We start from the raw sequence: 17,592 nt of genomic DNA on the forward strand, positions 1-17,592 counted from the left end.
GTTCAGCAAATTCTCTATAAAGGACAGACCCCCTCGATAGGTTCTGTCACAACTACTCAACTCTACCATTGTAGTTTGAAAAAGCCACACACCTTAGGTAAACAATAAAACTTTATTTATGGACACTGAAATTTTTATTCCATCTAATTTTCACTTACCACAATATATTCTTTTCCCCCTAACCATTTAAAAATGCAAAAACCAATCCTAGCTTCTGGGCTGTATAAAAACTGGTGACGGGCCAGCCTGTAGGCTATAGTTTGATGACTCCTATTTTAGAGGGAAACATTTTCATGAAGTTTCACAAGACTGACTTTCCAGTGATGCCAGTGGCATACTGCAGCGACCTTTCTGTCTCTCCCTCAAACTCTGGTGCCCAGGGTATGTGTGGGGCTTAGGGGCAGTTAAAGGTCTCTTTCTTGGGTGCTGCCCTATCTCAGCCCTAAGGTAGTGGGGCTGCTCCCTACATCTGCTATTCCTATTGTCTTTAAAGTTCTTGTCACTTTCTACTATGTCCATTTCTATCACTATAAGAAATTACCATATTTAGCATCTTAAGGCAATAAGCATTTATCTGTTTCCATGGGTCAGGAGTCCAGGTATAGCATAACTGGATCCTTTTCTTGGGGTCTTAAGATTGCTGAAGATGTCAGCCAGGGCTATGATGTCATTTGGAGCTGGGGTCTCTTCCAAGCTCACTGGTTTTTGGCAGAATTCAGTTCCTATGGCTCTGAGACTGAGGCCTCAGCCCCAAGAGTCTGCTGGGCATTTCCTGATAGGTGACCCTCTCTGCAATATGGCAGTCTGCTTTAAGGCTAACAGGAGAGGCACCTCTGCTGTTGCTGTTCACCTTTAGACATTCTTTTAAAAGCATCATCTGATTAAGTCAGGCCCACCCACAGTAACCTCCCTTTGAAGTCAATCAACTGATTAGGGTTCTTAATTATATCTACAAAATCCCTTCACCTTTGCCATATAATGTAATTTAATATTGGGAATGATATATACAGTACAGAGCATATACATCCAGGGTAAGAAATCTTGGGGACCATCCTAGAATTCTACTTACTACAGATGGGATAAAAATCATGCTTAAATATACTTTTTACATTTTCTTGCATGTTATTTTCATAGTATTTTAAAAATTTTCCTATCAAAAGGAAAATATTTAACTTCATATAAAATACCAGGTGGGGCAAAAGTAGGTTTATAGTTGTATGTGAAAGTTTATTCTTATATTATTCTTTATTAATTTTTGTATTATTTTCCATATGAACTATAAACCAACTTTTGCCCCACCCTGTATATTTGTACCATAATTATTCATTATACACATGTTGAAAAGCTGGTGCTTCTAACTTGACCAACCATAGAATTCATGGTTCACAACATTTCCTATCAATTCTGCCTTCAAGGGTATATTTGCCAAAATGCCAATTTGTCTAAAGCAGAATCTTTAGATTCATTCTGAATAAAACTGATTTTTCTGTGAGGTTACATAATGTTATACATTTTATATTGAATATGCATGACTCATGCAGAACTCCAATTTGTAGTTAGCATTCAGAACATTTCTTAAACTATTATCTTATGTATAGACTAGGAAATATGATTCTATATGATTCAAACAAAGTTAGGAAATTCAGTTTTAAAATGTTTATTTCATAGTTCATAAAAAAAGGCTTTTATGTACAAGACTCAAAAGTAAATAGGAAGGCAGCTTTCAATCACAAATGGATGAGTCGGCAGTCATTCAAACTCTACTGTGGAAGCCTATTTAATGCACACCCTTCACTGTTGTGTATAAATAATTTTAACTATGCAGCCCAAGTTCTGGGACTTTCAGAACTGCATTTACATGACACTTGTGGTCAATTTTAAGATTGGTAAAGTCAATTTCAAGCTCTTATATTTGGAGTACAGGTTTCACTATTACAAATATATGTTAACTAATAAAATAGTCTGCAAAGATTTCTCTGTCCCATGCTCATACATTTGTAATCTGAGTCCATCTGCTAATTTCCCTTCTTCTAGTTACTATTCAAATTACAGCAGTTATCCGTGGAGTTCCCTATGCATCTCACCCATCTCCTTTATCTGCAATAGAAGAAAAAAGAGAGAAAACATTAAAATAATTTTCCAATCTTTCCTTTTTTCTGAAAAGTTAAAACAAAACCAAGAGAAAGCAAGATGCTTCTCTTCCACATTTATGAGACATATTTAAACTTTAAAAAAGAAAGCTATCATACAAGGAAGCACACACCGGGTGCATGATTCAAACTGCTGTTTAGAGAGCGAAGATGGCCAAAGTGACAGGGGAAAGTAGCAGGTAAGCTAATGTCTTTAAGAATGGACAAGATTTTTATTACATGTATGCCATTTTTACATCTAGGCAGAACCAATTCATTTTCTATTATCAATCTTTGATTTTATGGGTGAGGAAATCAAAGTTCAGAAGTAAGTAGCTAGTCCCAGACTACACAATTAGTTATAGGCAGAACTGAGACATGGTTACAACAACTACACCCGACAAACATTTTGCCCTGTGGCGGAGCCTGAGACGAAAACTGAACATGGATTACTTTGTTTAATCCTCAGGAGTCTGCACTATTATCTTCGCTTTATACATAGGGAAACATGGAGGCTTACAGAAGTTAAATAATTTGTCCAGCTAATAAGAGGTCAAACCCAAGTCTATATTGTTCTTAACCACAACACTATATTGTCATTCTGAATCTCTGATATGATTCCGTTTAGGGGTAGTCCCCTAGACCAGTGGTCACCAAACCAGGTAAGCCAGATGATTATGGTATGGGAAGAAAATGGTAGAACTTTCTAGTTCCATTATTAGATTTTTTCAATATTCTTTTACATTTCTGTGTTATTTGGTAAAATATCAGTAAATAGCACATATACAATTACAAAAATACATAAATATACAAAAATTGGGTATACTGAAAATGTTATTGATGGATTTAAGAACAAGTGTATGCGTATCAAATTCCAAGTGACTGAAACACACTAGCAATCTCACACTTAGATTTCACACCAATGACTAGTTAGTATGCAACAAATTAAGGACATAAATTAAGTTTATTTTTAATGATTATTACTTCACTAGCATAAAGACAATAAATCAGGTGATTAGTCATAGAGTTTCTCTAATGAATCCACCAGAGTATGCTTCCAAAAGACTCCACTAAATGTTAACACTATGTAAAAAAAAATATATGTAACAGGCTTCCTATCCCATTATTATATGAGACAGAATTCCTTGTAAGCGAGTCTGCCATGAAACTTGAGCAAGAAAATGTAGGTAAGGGAGCATTGTAAGACTATTCCTAAGACTCTATGGACAATATTACAAAAGGACTCCCGTGTAATTGAGACCTGTCAGCGTCTAGGAAGATATAGTGATTATTAGCAATAAAAGATTAAACAAGGGTCTTTTTATTAAGTAATCCATTTACCTCAGCCTTCTCATACTTCGTCTTTCTTTTCTTTGTGGAAATAACCTGAATGGAAGAAAAATTATTACAATTTTAGGACTGCTACCCAAACAAAAAGTTGGTCTAAATAAGCAATTTAACTGGTTTGCCACAAGAATGTTAAAAACATGCAATACCTGGCTACTTACTCAGGGGCACTGACCTCTTTTCCCTTAGATTGTCAAACAAAAAATGACAACGGCCAATACAATAGTTATCCAGTGTAAATGAATAAAAATTATACCTTTTCTTTTTTTTTAAGATCAGCAAAAAATATATATTTTGGTGTGCTGCAGGATTTTATTCATTAGTTTATGTGTGCCATAAGATGAAAAAGGTGGAAGCACTGACCAGTATGGCTCAGTTGGTTGAACATGGTCCCATGCCCAAAAGGATGCCTGCTCAGGGTGCATGTGGGAGGCAACTGATCGATTTATCTCTCTCTCCCTTCCTCTCTCTCAAAAATAAATAAAAACAGCATGACTGATATGGCTCAGTGGTTGAGCATCGACCTATGAACCAGGAGGTCACAGTTAGGTTCCTGGTCAGGGCACATGCCTGGATTGTGGGCTTGGTCCCCAGTGGGGGGCATGCAGGAGGCAGATCAACAATTCTCCCTCATCACTGATATTTCTTTTTTTTTTTAAATATACTTTATTGATTTTTTATAGAGAGGAAAGGAGAGGGATAGAGGGTTAGAAACATCGATCAGCCGCCTCCTGCACAACCCCTACTGGGGATGTGCCCGCAACCAAGGTACATGCCCTTGACCGGAATCGAACCTGGGACCCTTCACTGGGCAGGCTGACGCTCTATCCACTGAGCCAAACCAGGTAGGGCGATCACTGATATTTCTTACTCTCTCTTACTCCCTTCCTCTCTTGTAGAGAGCACCTGGGAAGGCACATGAGCATTTCTTGAATTATTGTTAGCTGAATCAGTGGCATTGGCAAAACCATGTCCTGGAAACATGCTTTGCCAGAGGCAGGAGTGTTGTCAGCTTGACCTTCAGTCCAGGTGCCAGGGGGTGGGTTTCGTTATCTAAATCCAGCCAAGCACCAGGAATAAATAGGACTCGGGCCCACCCAAGAATGCGAATAATCTCCTTTGTCTTGACCTTTAGTAAAACTTCCTGGTTTTTGCTGTATAAAATAAACAGGCTGTATTGGCTCTGGGTCCCTGTCTCTCCATCAGAGGACATGGTCCCACCCGGCCCCAGCTTTTTCCTTCTATCTCTGTGTCTGTCTCTTTCTTTCATTTTCTCAATCCCCAGCAGCCCTTACTCAGGAACCGGACCGCTCTCTAGCCGCGCTGGATGCGGAGAAGAGAGAAATGTTTACACTCTCTGAAATCAATAAAAATATATTTAAGAAAGAAGATAATGAATCATCTTTAATGAAATGTAAAAGCCTGATGTGCATTCTTCCACATACTGTTCCATCCTAATACAAATATCAACTAGAATCATGCAATATTTTTGCACAGCCTGTATGTCATAGGAACCCTACCAAATCAAAAGCTATAGACTGAACTCATTCTTTTCCATAGCCACTTTATTCCATGGCACGGATATACTATGTTCAGGTTGTTTGCAGACTGACCATTACTAGCAACACGGCAATATATAACCTGACCATGCTTCCTTATGTACTTACGCTTTCATTTAAACAGGACAAACCCAATGATTTCTATGACTAATCTTTTTTTTTTTTTATGCGCCCTAGCACCCGCCATCCTAACTAATCTTTCATGTGTTTATTTCTGCCATCTGGAATTCCTCTTCTGTAAATTGTCTATCTATACCTGCTGCCATTCCTTCTTTAGTTTCCTCATCAATTTGTAAGAGCTCTATATACCTTATGCATAATACCTTTTTTTTTATCATGCATAGTGAATATTTCCCCCAGCCTATCATTGATATTTTCTTTTAAATATATATTTTTATTGATTCCAGAGAGGAAGGGAGAGGGAGAGAGAGATAGAAACATCAATGATGAGAGAGAATCATTGATTGGCTGCCGCCTGCACGCCCCCTACTGGGGACCGAGCCCGCTACCCAGGCATGTGTCCTTGACCGGAATTGAACTCTCGACCCTTCAGTCTGTAGGCCGATGCTCTATCCACTGAGCAAAAACCAGCTTAAGGCGATATTTTCTACTTAACAGTATCTTTGACATACAGATGTTAATTCCAATGACGTCAAATATATATCTTTTCCCTCACAGCTTCCTGATTTCTTGTCTTACTTGGTTTTCTTTACCACAGATTATTTCAACATGCACTGCCTGACTCCTCTCCCAGGTGCTTTGCCATTCACACAGGTGGACAAGGTGGTCGGGCCCGGGGAGGTGGGGGGGAGGTGAAAACTGGAATGCAACTTGTTTTCTTCCAGGTGGAGTGCCAAGTGTGACAATACCATTGAACTGACAATGTAAATTCCCATGTACCTTCAAATCTATTTCTGAATTTTTTATGTTGGTATGATTCCTTGAAGCTGAGGCACCCGTACATTTCTAGAATAAACCCCACTCCTTCGCGTGACACATCCTTCTCCTGAAGCACTGATAAATTCAATTTGCTTCACATTTATCACTTTTAACTTCTTGCTATGCTAACCTTAATCTGTGTTGTGTCGTCTCATCTCATTGAATGGCTGGAAGTTCAGGTATTTTGCACTAATCCTGGAAGGAGTGCTGAACTGTTTACAGCAAGAACTGAATGACATTTGCTGCTTGACAGCAACCTAATTGACCTGTGAGGTGCGCAGCTACAAGCTTTTCTGATTAGTATCCTTCCTTGCTTCATAAGGTGATTTTTTTAAATAAAAAGGGACCAGAAATACAATAGATTCACTCACTATAGAGAATTATTAAGAAGAAAAAAAATATTTTCATTTCATTTATATCATTTTGGAACATGGATGTAGCCTTTTGATAATGTCACTTGCCTTGAAAGAATACAACCTTAAATAAAACTTCACTTGTTTTGCCCTACCCTGTTTGGCTCAGTGGATAGAGCATCAGCCTGTGAACTAAAAAGTCCCAGGTTTGCCCTGACAATTTGGCTCAGCCTGCGGACTGAAGAGTCCCAGGTTCGATTCCGGTCAAGGGCACATGACCAGGTTGTGGGTATAATCCCCAGTGGGGGACTTGCAGGAAGCAGCTGATCCATGATTCTCTGTCATCATGGATGTTTCTATCTCTCTCTCCCTCTTCTTTCCTCTCTGAAATCAATACAAATATATTTAAAAAAAACAAAACCTTAACTTGTTCTATACTCACCAGAACAACGATTCCAGCAATAAGTGCTATTGCCACAACCACAATGACAGCAATAATGCCAGCTTTTAGACCCTGCATTGAAAATTCAGGTGGTTTTTCATCAACATAGTAAATGGCAGTTCGACCAGGATCCAGATCCAGTTGTTCCCCATCTACTGTCAGGGTCATTCTCTTGGAATGGAACAAGGATTCATCTTTTACCTATATTTATTGAGAAGGAGAAAAGCAATTTAAAATATTTTTTAAAACTTGGTCACGTGAATTACATGTCAATTATAAACCAAAAAGAACTGTTGCCGCCCAGCCGGTGTGGCTCAATGGTTGATTGTCAACCCATGCACCAAGAGGTCACAGTTTGATTCCCAGTCAGGGCACCTGCCTGGGTTGCAGGCTCAATCCTCAGTGGGGGGCATGCAGAAAGCAGCCAATCAATGTTGATGTTTTTCTCTCATCAATGTGTCTATTTCTCTCTGCCTCTCCTTTCCTCTCTCTCTCAAATCAATAAGATAAAAGAACTGTTGCCAAGAATCTTTATGGTTTCAGTGATAACAGTCTCATACACTGAAACTTAAAAAAGACATTATGGGAAAATTTCAAACATATACAAAAGTAGAAAGAATGCTATAATGAAGTACCATGTATCTATCACCAGATTTAACAATAAAAACACATGGTCAATCTTATTTTACTCGTCCTTCCTTCTATCTTCCCCCTTAACCCCCCATCTTCTGCAGACCAAATTATTTTAAAGCAAATAACATACTTCATATAAAAAAATTAGCATATTATAAGATATAAACTGCCCAGCTGGTGTAGCTGAGTGGTTTTGTGTCAACACATGAATCAAGAGGTCGCGAGTTCGATTCCCGGTCTGGGCACATGCCCGGGTTGTGGGCTCAATCCCTGGGGAGGCGGTAGGGAAGGGAGCATGCAAGAGGCAGCTGATCAACGATTCTCTCTCATCATTGATGTTTCTATTTCTCTCTCCCTCTCTGAAATCAATAAAAAAAATATTTTAGCCCTATCCAGTTTGGCTCAATGGGTAGAGCGTCAGCCTGCGGACTGAAGGGTCCCGGATTCGATTCTAAACAAGGGCACATGCCTGGGTTGTGGGCTCTATCAACAGTAGGGGGCGTGCATGAGGCAGCCAATCAATGATTCTTTCTCATCATTGATGTTTCTATCTCTCTCTCCCTCTCTCTTCCTCTCTCTGAAATCAATAAAAATATTTTTAAAAAAAATACTTAAGAAAAATAAAAATATTTTTAAAAGGATGTAAAGCTTAAACAAACTATTTTATCATACCAGCTACACAGCATTTCTCATGTAACTCTTATTCACGAAAATAATGGGAAAAGACTATACACACAAACTAAGCAACTACCAATGAGAAGTAATAGATAAGAATTATGCCCTAACCGGTTTGGCTCAGTGGATAGAGCATCAGCCTGCGGACTCAAGGGTCCCAGGTTCGATTCTGGTCAAGGGCATGTACCTTGGTTGCGGGCACATCCCCAGTAGGGAGTGTGCAGGAGGCAGCTGATTGATGTTTCTCACTCATCGATGTTTCTAACTCTCTATCCCTCTCCCTTCCTCTCTGTAAAAAATCAATAAAATATATTTTTTAAAAAAAAGAATTATGTGAAGATATTCTAGGTAGGACAATTTGATAAAAAGGCATAAATATACAAACAAATAAGAAAGGTATATAAGAAAAGATGTTAAGAGTGACAGAGAAGACATTAATGGCAGCACAAGAACCACTAGGAGAACAGAGATAAGGTTGGTCTATACGTGGAGAAGCAGATGATGAAAGATCTTGAATCCGCGAAGGCATGACAAACAGCATTACATTTCTATACAAAGGAGTAAGATGAGGAAGATTATACTCACATCCTTTTCAAAATAATAAGCCACATCAGCTATGTCCACGTCATTCTGCAGTTTCTGAGTAGAATTCTGCACTAGATCAATAGTGATAATATCATTCTCATACTGGGGAGGAAATTGAAAAATACAAATTAATATTAACATAACCAAAATCATGAATATATAATTATTCAATAATCAGAATATTTACTATTTGATTTTCTATAATCTACACGTATCAGTGTTCCTTTCCAGTAGTAGATAATTGAGTTTATCACTAAGAATTTTAAAAATCTTTGGAAAAATAAAAAATCTTTGGGAGGTCTTTAAATCTATCTAAGGGAACCGAGACAGCAATGCAAATAATAATTACAATCATGTTTTCTTATCAAAAGAAAATTTTCTTCTCTTGAAAAGATTTTAGAATAAGATATTAGAGTACCATATTTGGCTAGAACTACTTTAAAATTAAAATGTTAATGAAACACAATCCAAAATGCAGTATGTATTTACTACATTCTGCTTTTAGGAAGCAAAAAAGCATATTCCTTCCAAAAAGTTATTTCTTTTCAAAGAAAGTCTTTAATATGAAAAATAAACCAAAATACCAGGGGGTAGGGGGGAAGAGAGGGTAAGGAGCAGAAAGAAAGCACAGAATAAATAGTGAAAATGAAGGAAAAAGAAAAAATTGTTTGGGGGGGGGAGTCATTGCATCTATGAAGCAAAAATAGAAAGGGAGGAACAATTGGAGGCTAAGAGAGAACTTTTTGTAAATAGAAAATACGATAAAAATTAAAATGCAATTAGAAGGCTTGGAAGACAAAGACACAGAAAGCTCTCAAATATAGAATAAATGATGGGTAATAGAAGGGAAAGGATTAAAAAACCCAAGACTCAGAAAACAACAGCATAAGAGGTAAGAGAAAATTCGGAGGGTGAGGATAAATTATGAACAATGGATTGGAACTAAATGGACTTTTCAATATCAACACTAGAGCTGTAAGATATTGGAGAAATACCTTCAAAAGTCTAAGGAAAATTGTAACTTTGAATTCTATACTAAATCAAATTATCAATCAATTATAACAATAATCTAACAGTATTTTTAGGCATTTGAGGACTCAAAATTGGACCTCCCGTGTACTCTTTTTTAGTGCGCTTCTGGGGGATGGGCTCCACTAAAAGCAATAGAGTCTCTTTTTAAAAATGACATAAGCCCTAGCTGGTTTGGCTCAGTGAATAGAGCATCGGCCTGCGGACTGAAGGGTCCCAGGTTCAATTCCGGTCCAGGGCATATGCCCAGGATGAGGGCTCGATCCCCAGTAGGGGGAGTGCCAATCAATGATTCTCTCTTATCATTGATGTTTCTCTCTCTTTCTCTCCCTCTCTGAAATCAATAAAAACATATATTTTTAAATGACATAAATTTTGCCACACCAGTGTGGCTCAGTGGCTGAGTGTCAACCTATAAACCAGTAGGTCATGGTTCAATTCCCAGTTGGGGCACATGCCTGGGTTGCAGGCTCAATCCCCAATGTGGGGCATGAAGGAGGCAGCTGATCAATGATTCTCTCTCATCATTCATGTTTCTCTCTCCCTCTCCCTCTCTGAAATCAGTAAATATATTTTAAAAGTAAAAATGACATAAATTTTCATCTAGAGGAACTTAAAAGGACATTAATACTGCTTTAAAAGAGTTCCATCACACTATTAAAGCATTTTCAACCAGAGCTGACAAAGTTAAGGAAGAGCTAACTGGTTAGGACTAGCTCCTGAAAGAGAGGAGATGGGAGCGAGGCACCCAAAAGGAAACGTGTCTAACAGCAACCAGAGAGCAGTTTGCCAGGGTAAGAAGACTGGTGTGTGTGTGGGATACTAAGAGATACAACATTTGCTTTAAGGGTAAACTGAGGTTTTCAAAGACGATAAAAGAAAATAAAACAGGGTATTTGCTTTATGAAGTGCCCAGAGCTGAAAATGTTACTCAAATGCAATTTAATCACCACCAAAAATCAGATCCAAACTACACTGCTTCACCAACTTTCTGTAAAGCTCATTTACTAAAAAAACAAAACCAAAACTTACCAGAATATTTCCAATATATTTTGAATCCAGCTGATAACGAGTTGTAATGATCTCCTTGAGTGCACTGTAAATAATTAAAAATCATGTTTTTTTAAAAAAATGGTTGTACTATACAACATTAAGAAATACTTTTTCGCCGAAACCGGTTTGGCTCAGTGGATAGAGCGTCGGCCTGCGGACTGAAGGGTCCCAGGTTCGATTTCAGTCAAGGGCATGTACCTGGGTTGCGTGCACTTCCCCAGTGGGGGATGTGCAGGAGGCAGCTGATCGATGTTTCTAACTCTCTATCTCTATCTCTCTCCTTTCCTCTCTGTAAAAAATCAATAAAATATATTTAAAAAAAGAAAATACTTTTTAGAAAATTTAATTAATTATTTTTAAGAAGCACAAATTGTTAACTAAGCAGATAGCTCAAAGTCTGGAGTTGTCAATAACCAAACTTGTTGGAAATTTTATGCCATTTTGCAAATCTATACTAATAAAAACCTATGCGGTCGTCTCACCCTCACACCGCAACGAGAGATCACCAGAAGGCTGCATGCACAGTGCAGGTGGGTGGGGGCTTGATGCTGCGTGCGTAGCATGGAGGCGGGGCCCACGGCTCCAGCCTACCTCTTTGGGGCTATCCATCGAGAAGCCCTAGATGGGTGGCGGGGCCTACCTCTTTGGGGTGATAGATCCAGGGCTCCTGCACTGTGAGAGGGCACAGGCCAGGCAGAGAGACCACCTCCCCACACCCCCTCCCGCTGCGAGTGCAAGAATTTCGTGCACCAGGCCTCTAGTATCAAGATAATTGATTCAGGCTAGAATCATCCATTGATGCTAAACTATTGAATTCTACTTTGATTAGAAACAGGGTATCAAGTGTCTGCCCACAGATTATACTCATTAATTTAGTTTTTAAATTTTTTATTTATTGATTTTAGAGAGAGAGGGAGGAAGGGAGAGAAAACTATTAGTGTTGTGCCACTTATTTATGTATTCATTGGTTGCTTCTTATATGTGCCCTGACCAGGGACAGAGCCTGCAACCTTGGAGTTATTGGGATGCTCTAACCAACTGAGTGAGCTACCCAGCCAGAGCTTGCCCACAGATTATACTTACTAACTAGTTGCCCGGTGCACGAAATTTGTAAATTTGTGCGGGGGGAAGGGGGGGGGCCCTCAGCCCGGCCTGCACCCTCTCTAATCTGGGATCCCTCTCGCAATCCGGGACTACTGGCTCCTAACTGCTCACCTGCCTGCCTGCCTGATTGTCCCTAACCACTCCCCTGCCAGCCTGATTGATGCCTAACTGCTCCCCTGCCAGCCTGATTGCCCCTAACTGCCCTCCACAACCGGTCTGGGTCCCCCCATCTGTCCTCTCCTACAGGCCTGGCTCCCCCCAACTGCCCTCCCCTGCAGGCCTGGTCCCCCCAAACTGCCTTCCCCTGCAGGCCTGGCTCCCCCCAACTGCCCTCCCCTGTAGGCCTGGGTCCTCCCCACTTGACCTCCCCTGCAGGTCTGGTCGCCCCCAACTGCCCTCCCCTGCAGGCCTGGTGACCACCTGACCTTCCCTGCAGGCCTCGGATGGCCACGGAGCAGGCTGGGGCAACCAAGGAAGCCAAACCTCCTGCCCGCTCCGTGGCTCCAGCCGGTGCCGCCATCTTTGTCACATCAATTTGTATATTCCCTCCTTATTGGCTGTGGGCGCCACCATCTTTATTGAGAAGTGATGGTTAATTTGCATATTACTCTTTTATTAGATAGGATTAAAAAGAGGAAAATGGTAACTATAGTGGAGAAACCTGGTGACACAACCTTAACCAGTTAACACCACCAGTATAGGAACAAGGTGACATCATGTCCTTTCTAGGACTGGTTTTATAGATGCTGGTGATAAACCAAGGGGAAAAAAAATATAACCTGTACTAAATTATGAGGCGACATCAGAAAAACCAAATTTGAGGGACATTCTATAAAACAAGTTGCCTAGCTGTGGCCCATACACTGAAGGGTCTCAGTATTAAATGCATACTGATTCCTAGTCAGGGCACATACCCAGGTTGCAGGTTCGATCCCAGTCGGGGTGTTATGGGAGGCAACCAGTCCATGTCTCTGTTTCTGTCTCTCTCCAAAAAAATTTAAAAAAAACACAAAACAAAACAGGCCCTGGCCGAGTAGCTGAGTTGGTCAGAGCACTGTCCTGATACACAAAGGTTGTGGTTTCAATCCCTGGTCAGGACACACATATAAGAAACAAATCAATGAATGCATAAATAAGTAGAACAACAAACCAATGTTTCTCTCTCTCTCCCTTCTCTCTAAAATCAATAAATTAAAAATTTATTGCAAACAAAACAAAACAACTTGCCCACACTCTTCAAAATTATCAAGGTCATGGAAGACAAAGAAAGGCCAAAACAGTGTTCCATATTGAAGAGAAAACAGTCATGACAACTAAATCCAATGCATAATCTTAGATTGGGTCCTGGGTCAGAGGATAAAAAATTGTTATAAAGGACAACATTGGGGGTATGATGTCTACAATTTGCTCTCATATGGTTCTGGAGGAAATATACATGCTTAGATAGATACCCAAAGCACACACACATATGCATACACACATACACATATAAAAAAAAAATGTGGCAAATGTTTCCTGGTGAATCTAAGTAAAGGGGTACTAGAGAAATCTTCTTATTCTTACAAATCTATTTCAAAATAAGATTAAAAATAGTATGTATAGTATCTTTTTAAGAAATACGAAAAAGCACTGTGACTTGTTTTAGTTTTTCTAATGTAGGACGGAATTGAGCATCGACCATGTAAATACAATACACTTACGTCTGCAAACTTTGACTATTATAAGGTTTTTCTCTTGTTTTGTGTCTTAGTTCAATGATGATCCAGCTGTAAAATAAAAAGACAGTATTACCTATAACAGCTCAGACTTTTACATTATATTATTTTCTTAATAACCTAGTAGAGGTAACAGGAAAAGGATTTATGCAAAAGATATGCCTTTAATTTTTTCCTTGGCCCTCAGATCTTTCATAAAGAACTCATCCAGTGGCTCTCTCTATGGAGCACCCCAGCACTGCCCCCGTCCCCTCCCCTCCGCAAGCTGCAGTTTGCCGAGCTGCAAGTTTGCCAACCACTGCTCTAGGGCACACCCACAACTCCCTTCTCAAGCACATACCTTGCCTCTCTTTCTCCTAAGCTCCAAGGGTCCTTCCTTTGCCTCTGTAACTTGTTTCCTGAGCCCACTTGTTTTACGACTCACTTCTCCTACCTCTGTGATTTTCTAAATAAACTTTTCCTTGTATTTAAAAAAAGAACTCATCCAGGAGGGAACATCCTTTCTAACACTGACTCTCTGGCCTCTGGTCATGTTGGGCTGAGGTCCAGCGAAGACACAGAAAGATACCAAGAGAAACAGAAAAGTAACCTCGAAGCTCCAGGAGACAGAAGCGTAGAGAGCGACCATCTTGGTCTTGATACCTTTTCAGTTTCTAGTTCTTCCCAATAAAACCTTTTTTGCTTATGGTAGCTTGAGTATGTTTCTGTTCTTTTTCATTACATAATCCTCAAGACAACCATATCTCACTTTAAAACTGTAAGTGAGCCCTAGCTGATTTGGCTCAGTGGATAGAATGTCAGCCTGCGAACGGAAGGGTCCCAGGTTTGATTCTGGTCAAGGGCACATGCCTGGGTTGTGGATCAATGATTTTCTCTCATCATTGATGTTTCTGTCTCTCTCTCTCCCTCTCCCTTCTTCTCTGAAATCAATAAAAAATATTTAAAAAAAAGAACAAAACAACAAAAACACCACTATAAGTGAGCAAATACATAAGTAGCTTAAATCATTCATATACATTTAATATTAACCCAACTTTGAAATACTGAACAGTGTTGAGTAAAAATATTAAAGGGAAATTATGTTTCATATGCTACCATAAAGCAAAAATATAAATATTGCTAGTAAATTTATAAAATATCTCTGGAAGGTTGTAGGATAAACTGGTGAATCAGTTCTATAAAGTTAAACTAGGTAACTAGGGGCTTGAGACAGGATGGAGACTTTTCACTGTACGCCCTTTTCTATCTGTTGAATTCTAAATCATTACATTGTATTACTTATTCAAAAATAAGTTTAATTAAACAAATCTGAAAAGCAAAAAAACAAATAGAACAGGCAACCCAACTCACTAGGTCCTCACTCGTTCGGAGCAGGTTTTCTCAGTGTCCTTATCCGTTCTTCTGACGCCAGCAGTGTTCACACACCAGCACGTGGTGGTGCCATTGCACTGCTTGGCTTTAAAGTGTCCGTTCTCGTCACAGTCAGGATCGTAGAGTCCGTCGTTATTCTGAATGGCGTCTTCGGGTTTCGGTCTTCTCCCAGACTTGGAGTGAGACATTTCTGCCTTCATCACCAAACATTTGGTCGCCACTACAAAACAAACAAACAAACAAACAAAAAACTTTTAACATCATACTGAAAAATAACTGCAGTTTTATTCTTAAAGGAAAGAAATTTTAATTTAACTTCAAACTCCCAGGGCCAAAGATTATTATAGACTCGCAAGTTCCCCACTGACTTTCTAAAGACAAGAGGCTGTCAGGAGTCCGATAACTGACAAAATAATATGATTCAGATTTAAGCCAGTAAAAGGCTTCCCAATTCAAAACACACCATTAAAGAAGTGTAAGTCAAAATAAAGCGGAAAGGCCTTGAAGATCTTCTACTCACATTTTGAGCAGATGACGGTATGCTGTGTACCGATTGAAGTACACCGGCATTGACCATACGTGTCCGTAGAGCAGTTTGTGGTCAGTTTGTAGTTTTCACAGATACATTCTAGGAAGAAAAAAAAATCCACTTTAAAATGTGAATCCAACTATCAACTCTGGTGTCCCAGCTAAATTACATTGTGATAATAGTGTCCGAGTTACGGGGACACAAAGCCTTTAAAAGTGGTCCCGAATGTTTTACTTTTCAGCTACAATTGGAGTGGCCGACATAACTTAATATAGATATATAGTCTAATTGGCACACATTACTGTTTTGATTTTCGAAACGAAGCATACAGCCGTCTAAACATCATATTTAGCTTGGTCCCGGGGTCAGCTCCTTCCCTCCTTCCTGTGGTAAGGTAAACCCTTGCCTGTCAGCTACTGACTCTTCCTCCAAAATCAACAATCCCATTCCCTTCCTCCTCCCGCCGACCCCGGATTTTCTTATTAAGAGATGCTTGCTTTGGGGTTTAATAGGAATATATTCAGCACCTGCTGGACTATATGGTATCTTAAAAAATATATACTTTCAATTGAATTTGGGAGCACCTCAGTATGTGCGTTTCCTAACACATACCCAACTTTTTTTTTTCTAGAGAGAAGGGAAGGAGGGAGGGAGGGAGGGAGAGATATGGATGTGAGAGAGAAACATCAATTGGTTGCTCACCACCTTTAGGTGTAGGGGACAGGACCATGGGACAGGACAAGGCTCCAATCAACTGAGCCACATCAGCCAGGGGCCCCGGTACCCAACTCTGCTGCCCATCTGATTACTGATGTCAGTGTAATAGTTATATCCTTGACTATCTCAAAAGTAAATTTTAACTCCAAATGGCAAGCCCACCTAATTTCTTTTGTCTGGTTAAGAGAGTGCAATCATTAAAAACAAAAGTAGTGTGACAAACCAAAGAATTTTAATATTAATCTTTCATGTCCCAAGTTGGCTTTATTTTTGCCCCGTTTGAATTATAATCAATACTAACCACCTATATCAGCACAAAACGAAATATTAGGGTTAAAAAATGGAGCAAGTATAGCGGCTGTCCTCAGCATTAAAATCTTATGAAGCACTATACCTGCTCAAAGCACACTTTTCATGTCCAAGCAATGTCAAGTTTAAAACAGACCAATCATGTACACACTTTCTGAACACAGGCCTGTAGCAACTATCATCATTGTCAAGGGATTTTAGGATTTCAGTATTTAACCTCAGACAAAATCTAGAAAACCGTGAGTTATTTAAACTGCATTACTTTGAAAGGATAATTAATTAGGCTGTGCCCTGTTTGTGAGGGTATAAAACCCTTTCGAGAAAACTTTGGCCAATAGCCATGTACTCCTGCCCACCATGTTACAAATGATATCAGCCAAGATGTTTATCCCAGAGTAAGAAAAACTGGAGTCAAACTACACGTCCGGCATTTGGATAATGGTGTGACCTTTCATGGTATAGACTATCCTGTCACCATTTAAATAGTGTTTCCCGCCCTGGCTGTTTTGGCTCAGTGGATAGAGCATCGGCCTGCAGACTCAAGGGTCCCGGGTTCGATTATGGTCAAGGGCATGTACCTTGGTTGGGGCCCATCCCCAGTGAGGAGTGTGCAGGAGGCAGCTGATCGATGTTTCTAACTCTCTATCCCTCTCCCTTCCTCTCTGTAAAAAATCAATAAAATATCTTTTTAAAAAATAAAAATAAAAAAATAGTGTTTCCCAACACTAAAGAAAATGTCAAACTCTGGATGTATGGGGGGTGGGGGCTTGGGGGGGTGGAAATCAAGATATAAAACTGTGTTTAGATTTCGGGCAACATTTAGAGCAAGGTTAAAGAGAAAAATACACCCAATTATTAATTATGGGATTCTCTTTAAGCGGCGGGATTATGGGTTTTTTTTACCCTTTAGTGTTATCGATATTTCTGGGTCCCCTACAATAAAGCTGGCATTACTTATAAGATCCTTAGAGAGAAAAGAAAACACCTACAACGCCCCGTAGTCAAGGTCCAGGCGGACTCTCTCCCGCCCGCAGATGAGGAGCGGCCCGGGTGAGCTCCCCGCAGGTGGCCTCCCGCAGCCACCTGTCCCCTCCTGAGCCCCA

At 39.8% G+C, this 17,592-nt stretch overlaps 1 protein-coding gene across 1 annotated transcript; it reads right to left on the reverse strand.

The window, feature by feature from the left end:
• Nucleotides 1–1,641: 1,641 nt before the first annotated feature.
• EPCAM (epithelial cell adhesion molecule) lies at nt 1,642–15,726 on the reverse strand. The gene is made up of 9 exons (XM_015557862.1): nt 15,709–15,726; nt 15,455–15,602; nt 14,914–15,154; nt 13,549–13,614; nt 10,724–10,787; nt 8,663–8,764; nt 6,770–6,970; nt 3,471–3,515; nt 1,642–2,097 (listed from the first exon to the last, which is right to left on the reverse strand). The coding sequence occupies exons 1-9, from the start codon at nt 15,724–15,726 to the stop codon at nt 2,056–2,058; spliced, it is 927 nt and encodes a 308-aa protein (XP_015413348.1). The 3' UTR covers nt 1,642–2,055.
• Nucleotides 15,727–17,592: the final 1,866 nt, after the last annotated feature.

The sequence above is a fragment of the Myotis davidii genome, unplaced genomic scaffold (assembly GCF_000327345.1).
Source record: "Myotis davidii unplaced genomic scaffold, ASM32734v1 scaffold6, whole genome shotgun sequence".
NCBI lineage: Eukaryota > Metazoa > Chordata > Mammalia > Chiroptera > Vespertilionidae > Myotis > Myotis davidii.

Excerpts from the sequence above, each read along its gene's own strand:
- EPCAM (XM_015557862.1), bottom strand. Across the intron at positions 13,615-14,913 it reads TCCGAACGAGTGAGGACCTA|CTGGATCATCATTGAACTAA; the intron begins GTGAGTTGGGTT and ends TTTATTTTACAG. Across the intron at positions 8,765-10,723 it reads AATATATTGGAAATATTCTG|TATGAGAATGATATTATCAC; the intron begins GTAAGTTTTGGT and ends TTTCCTCCCCAG.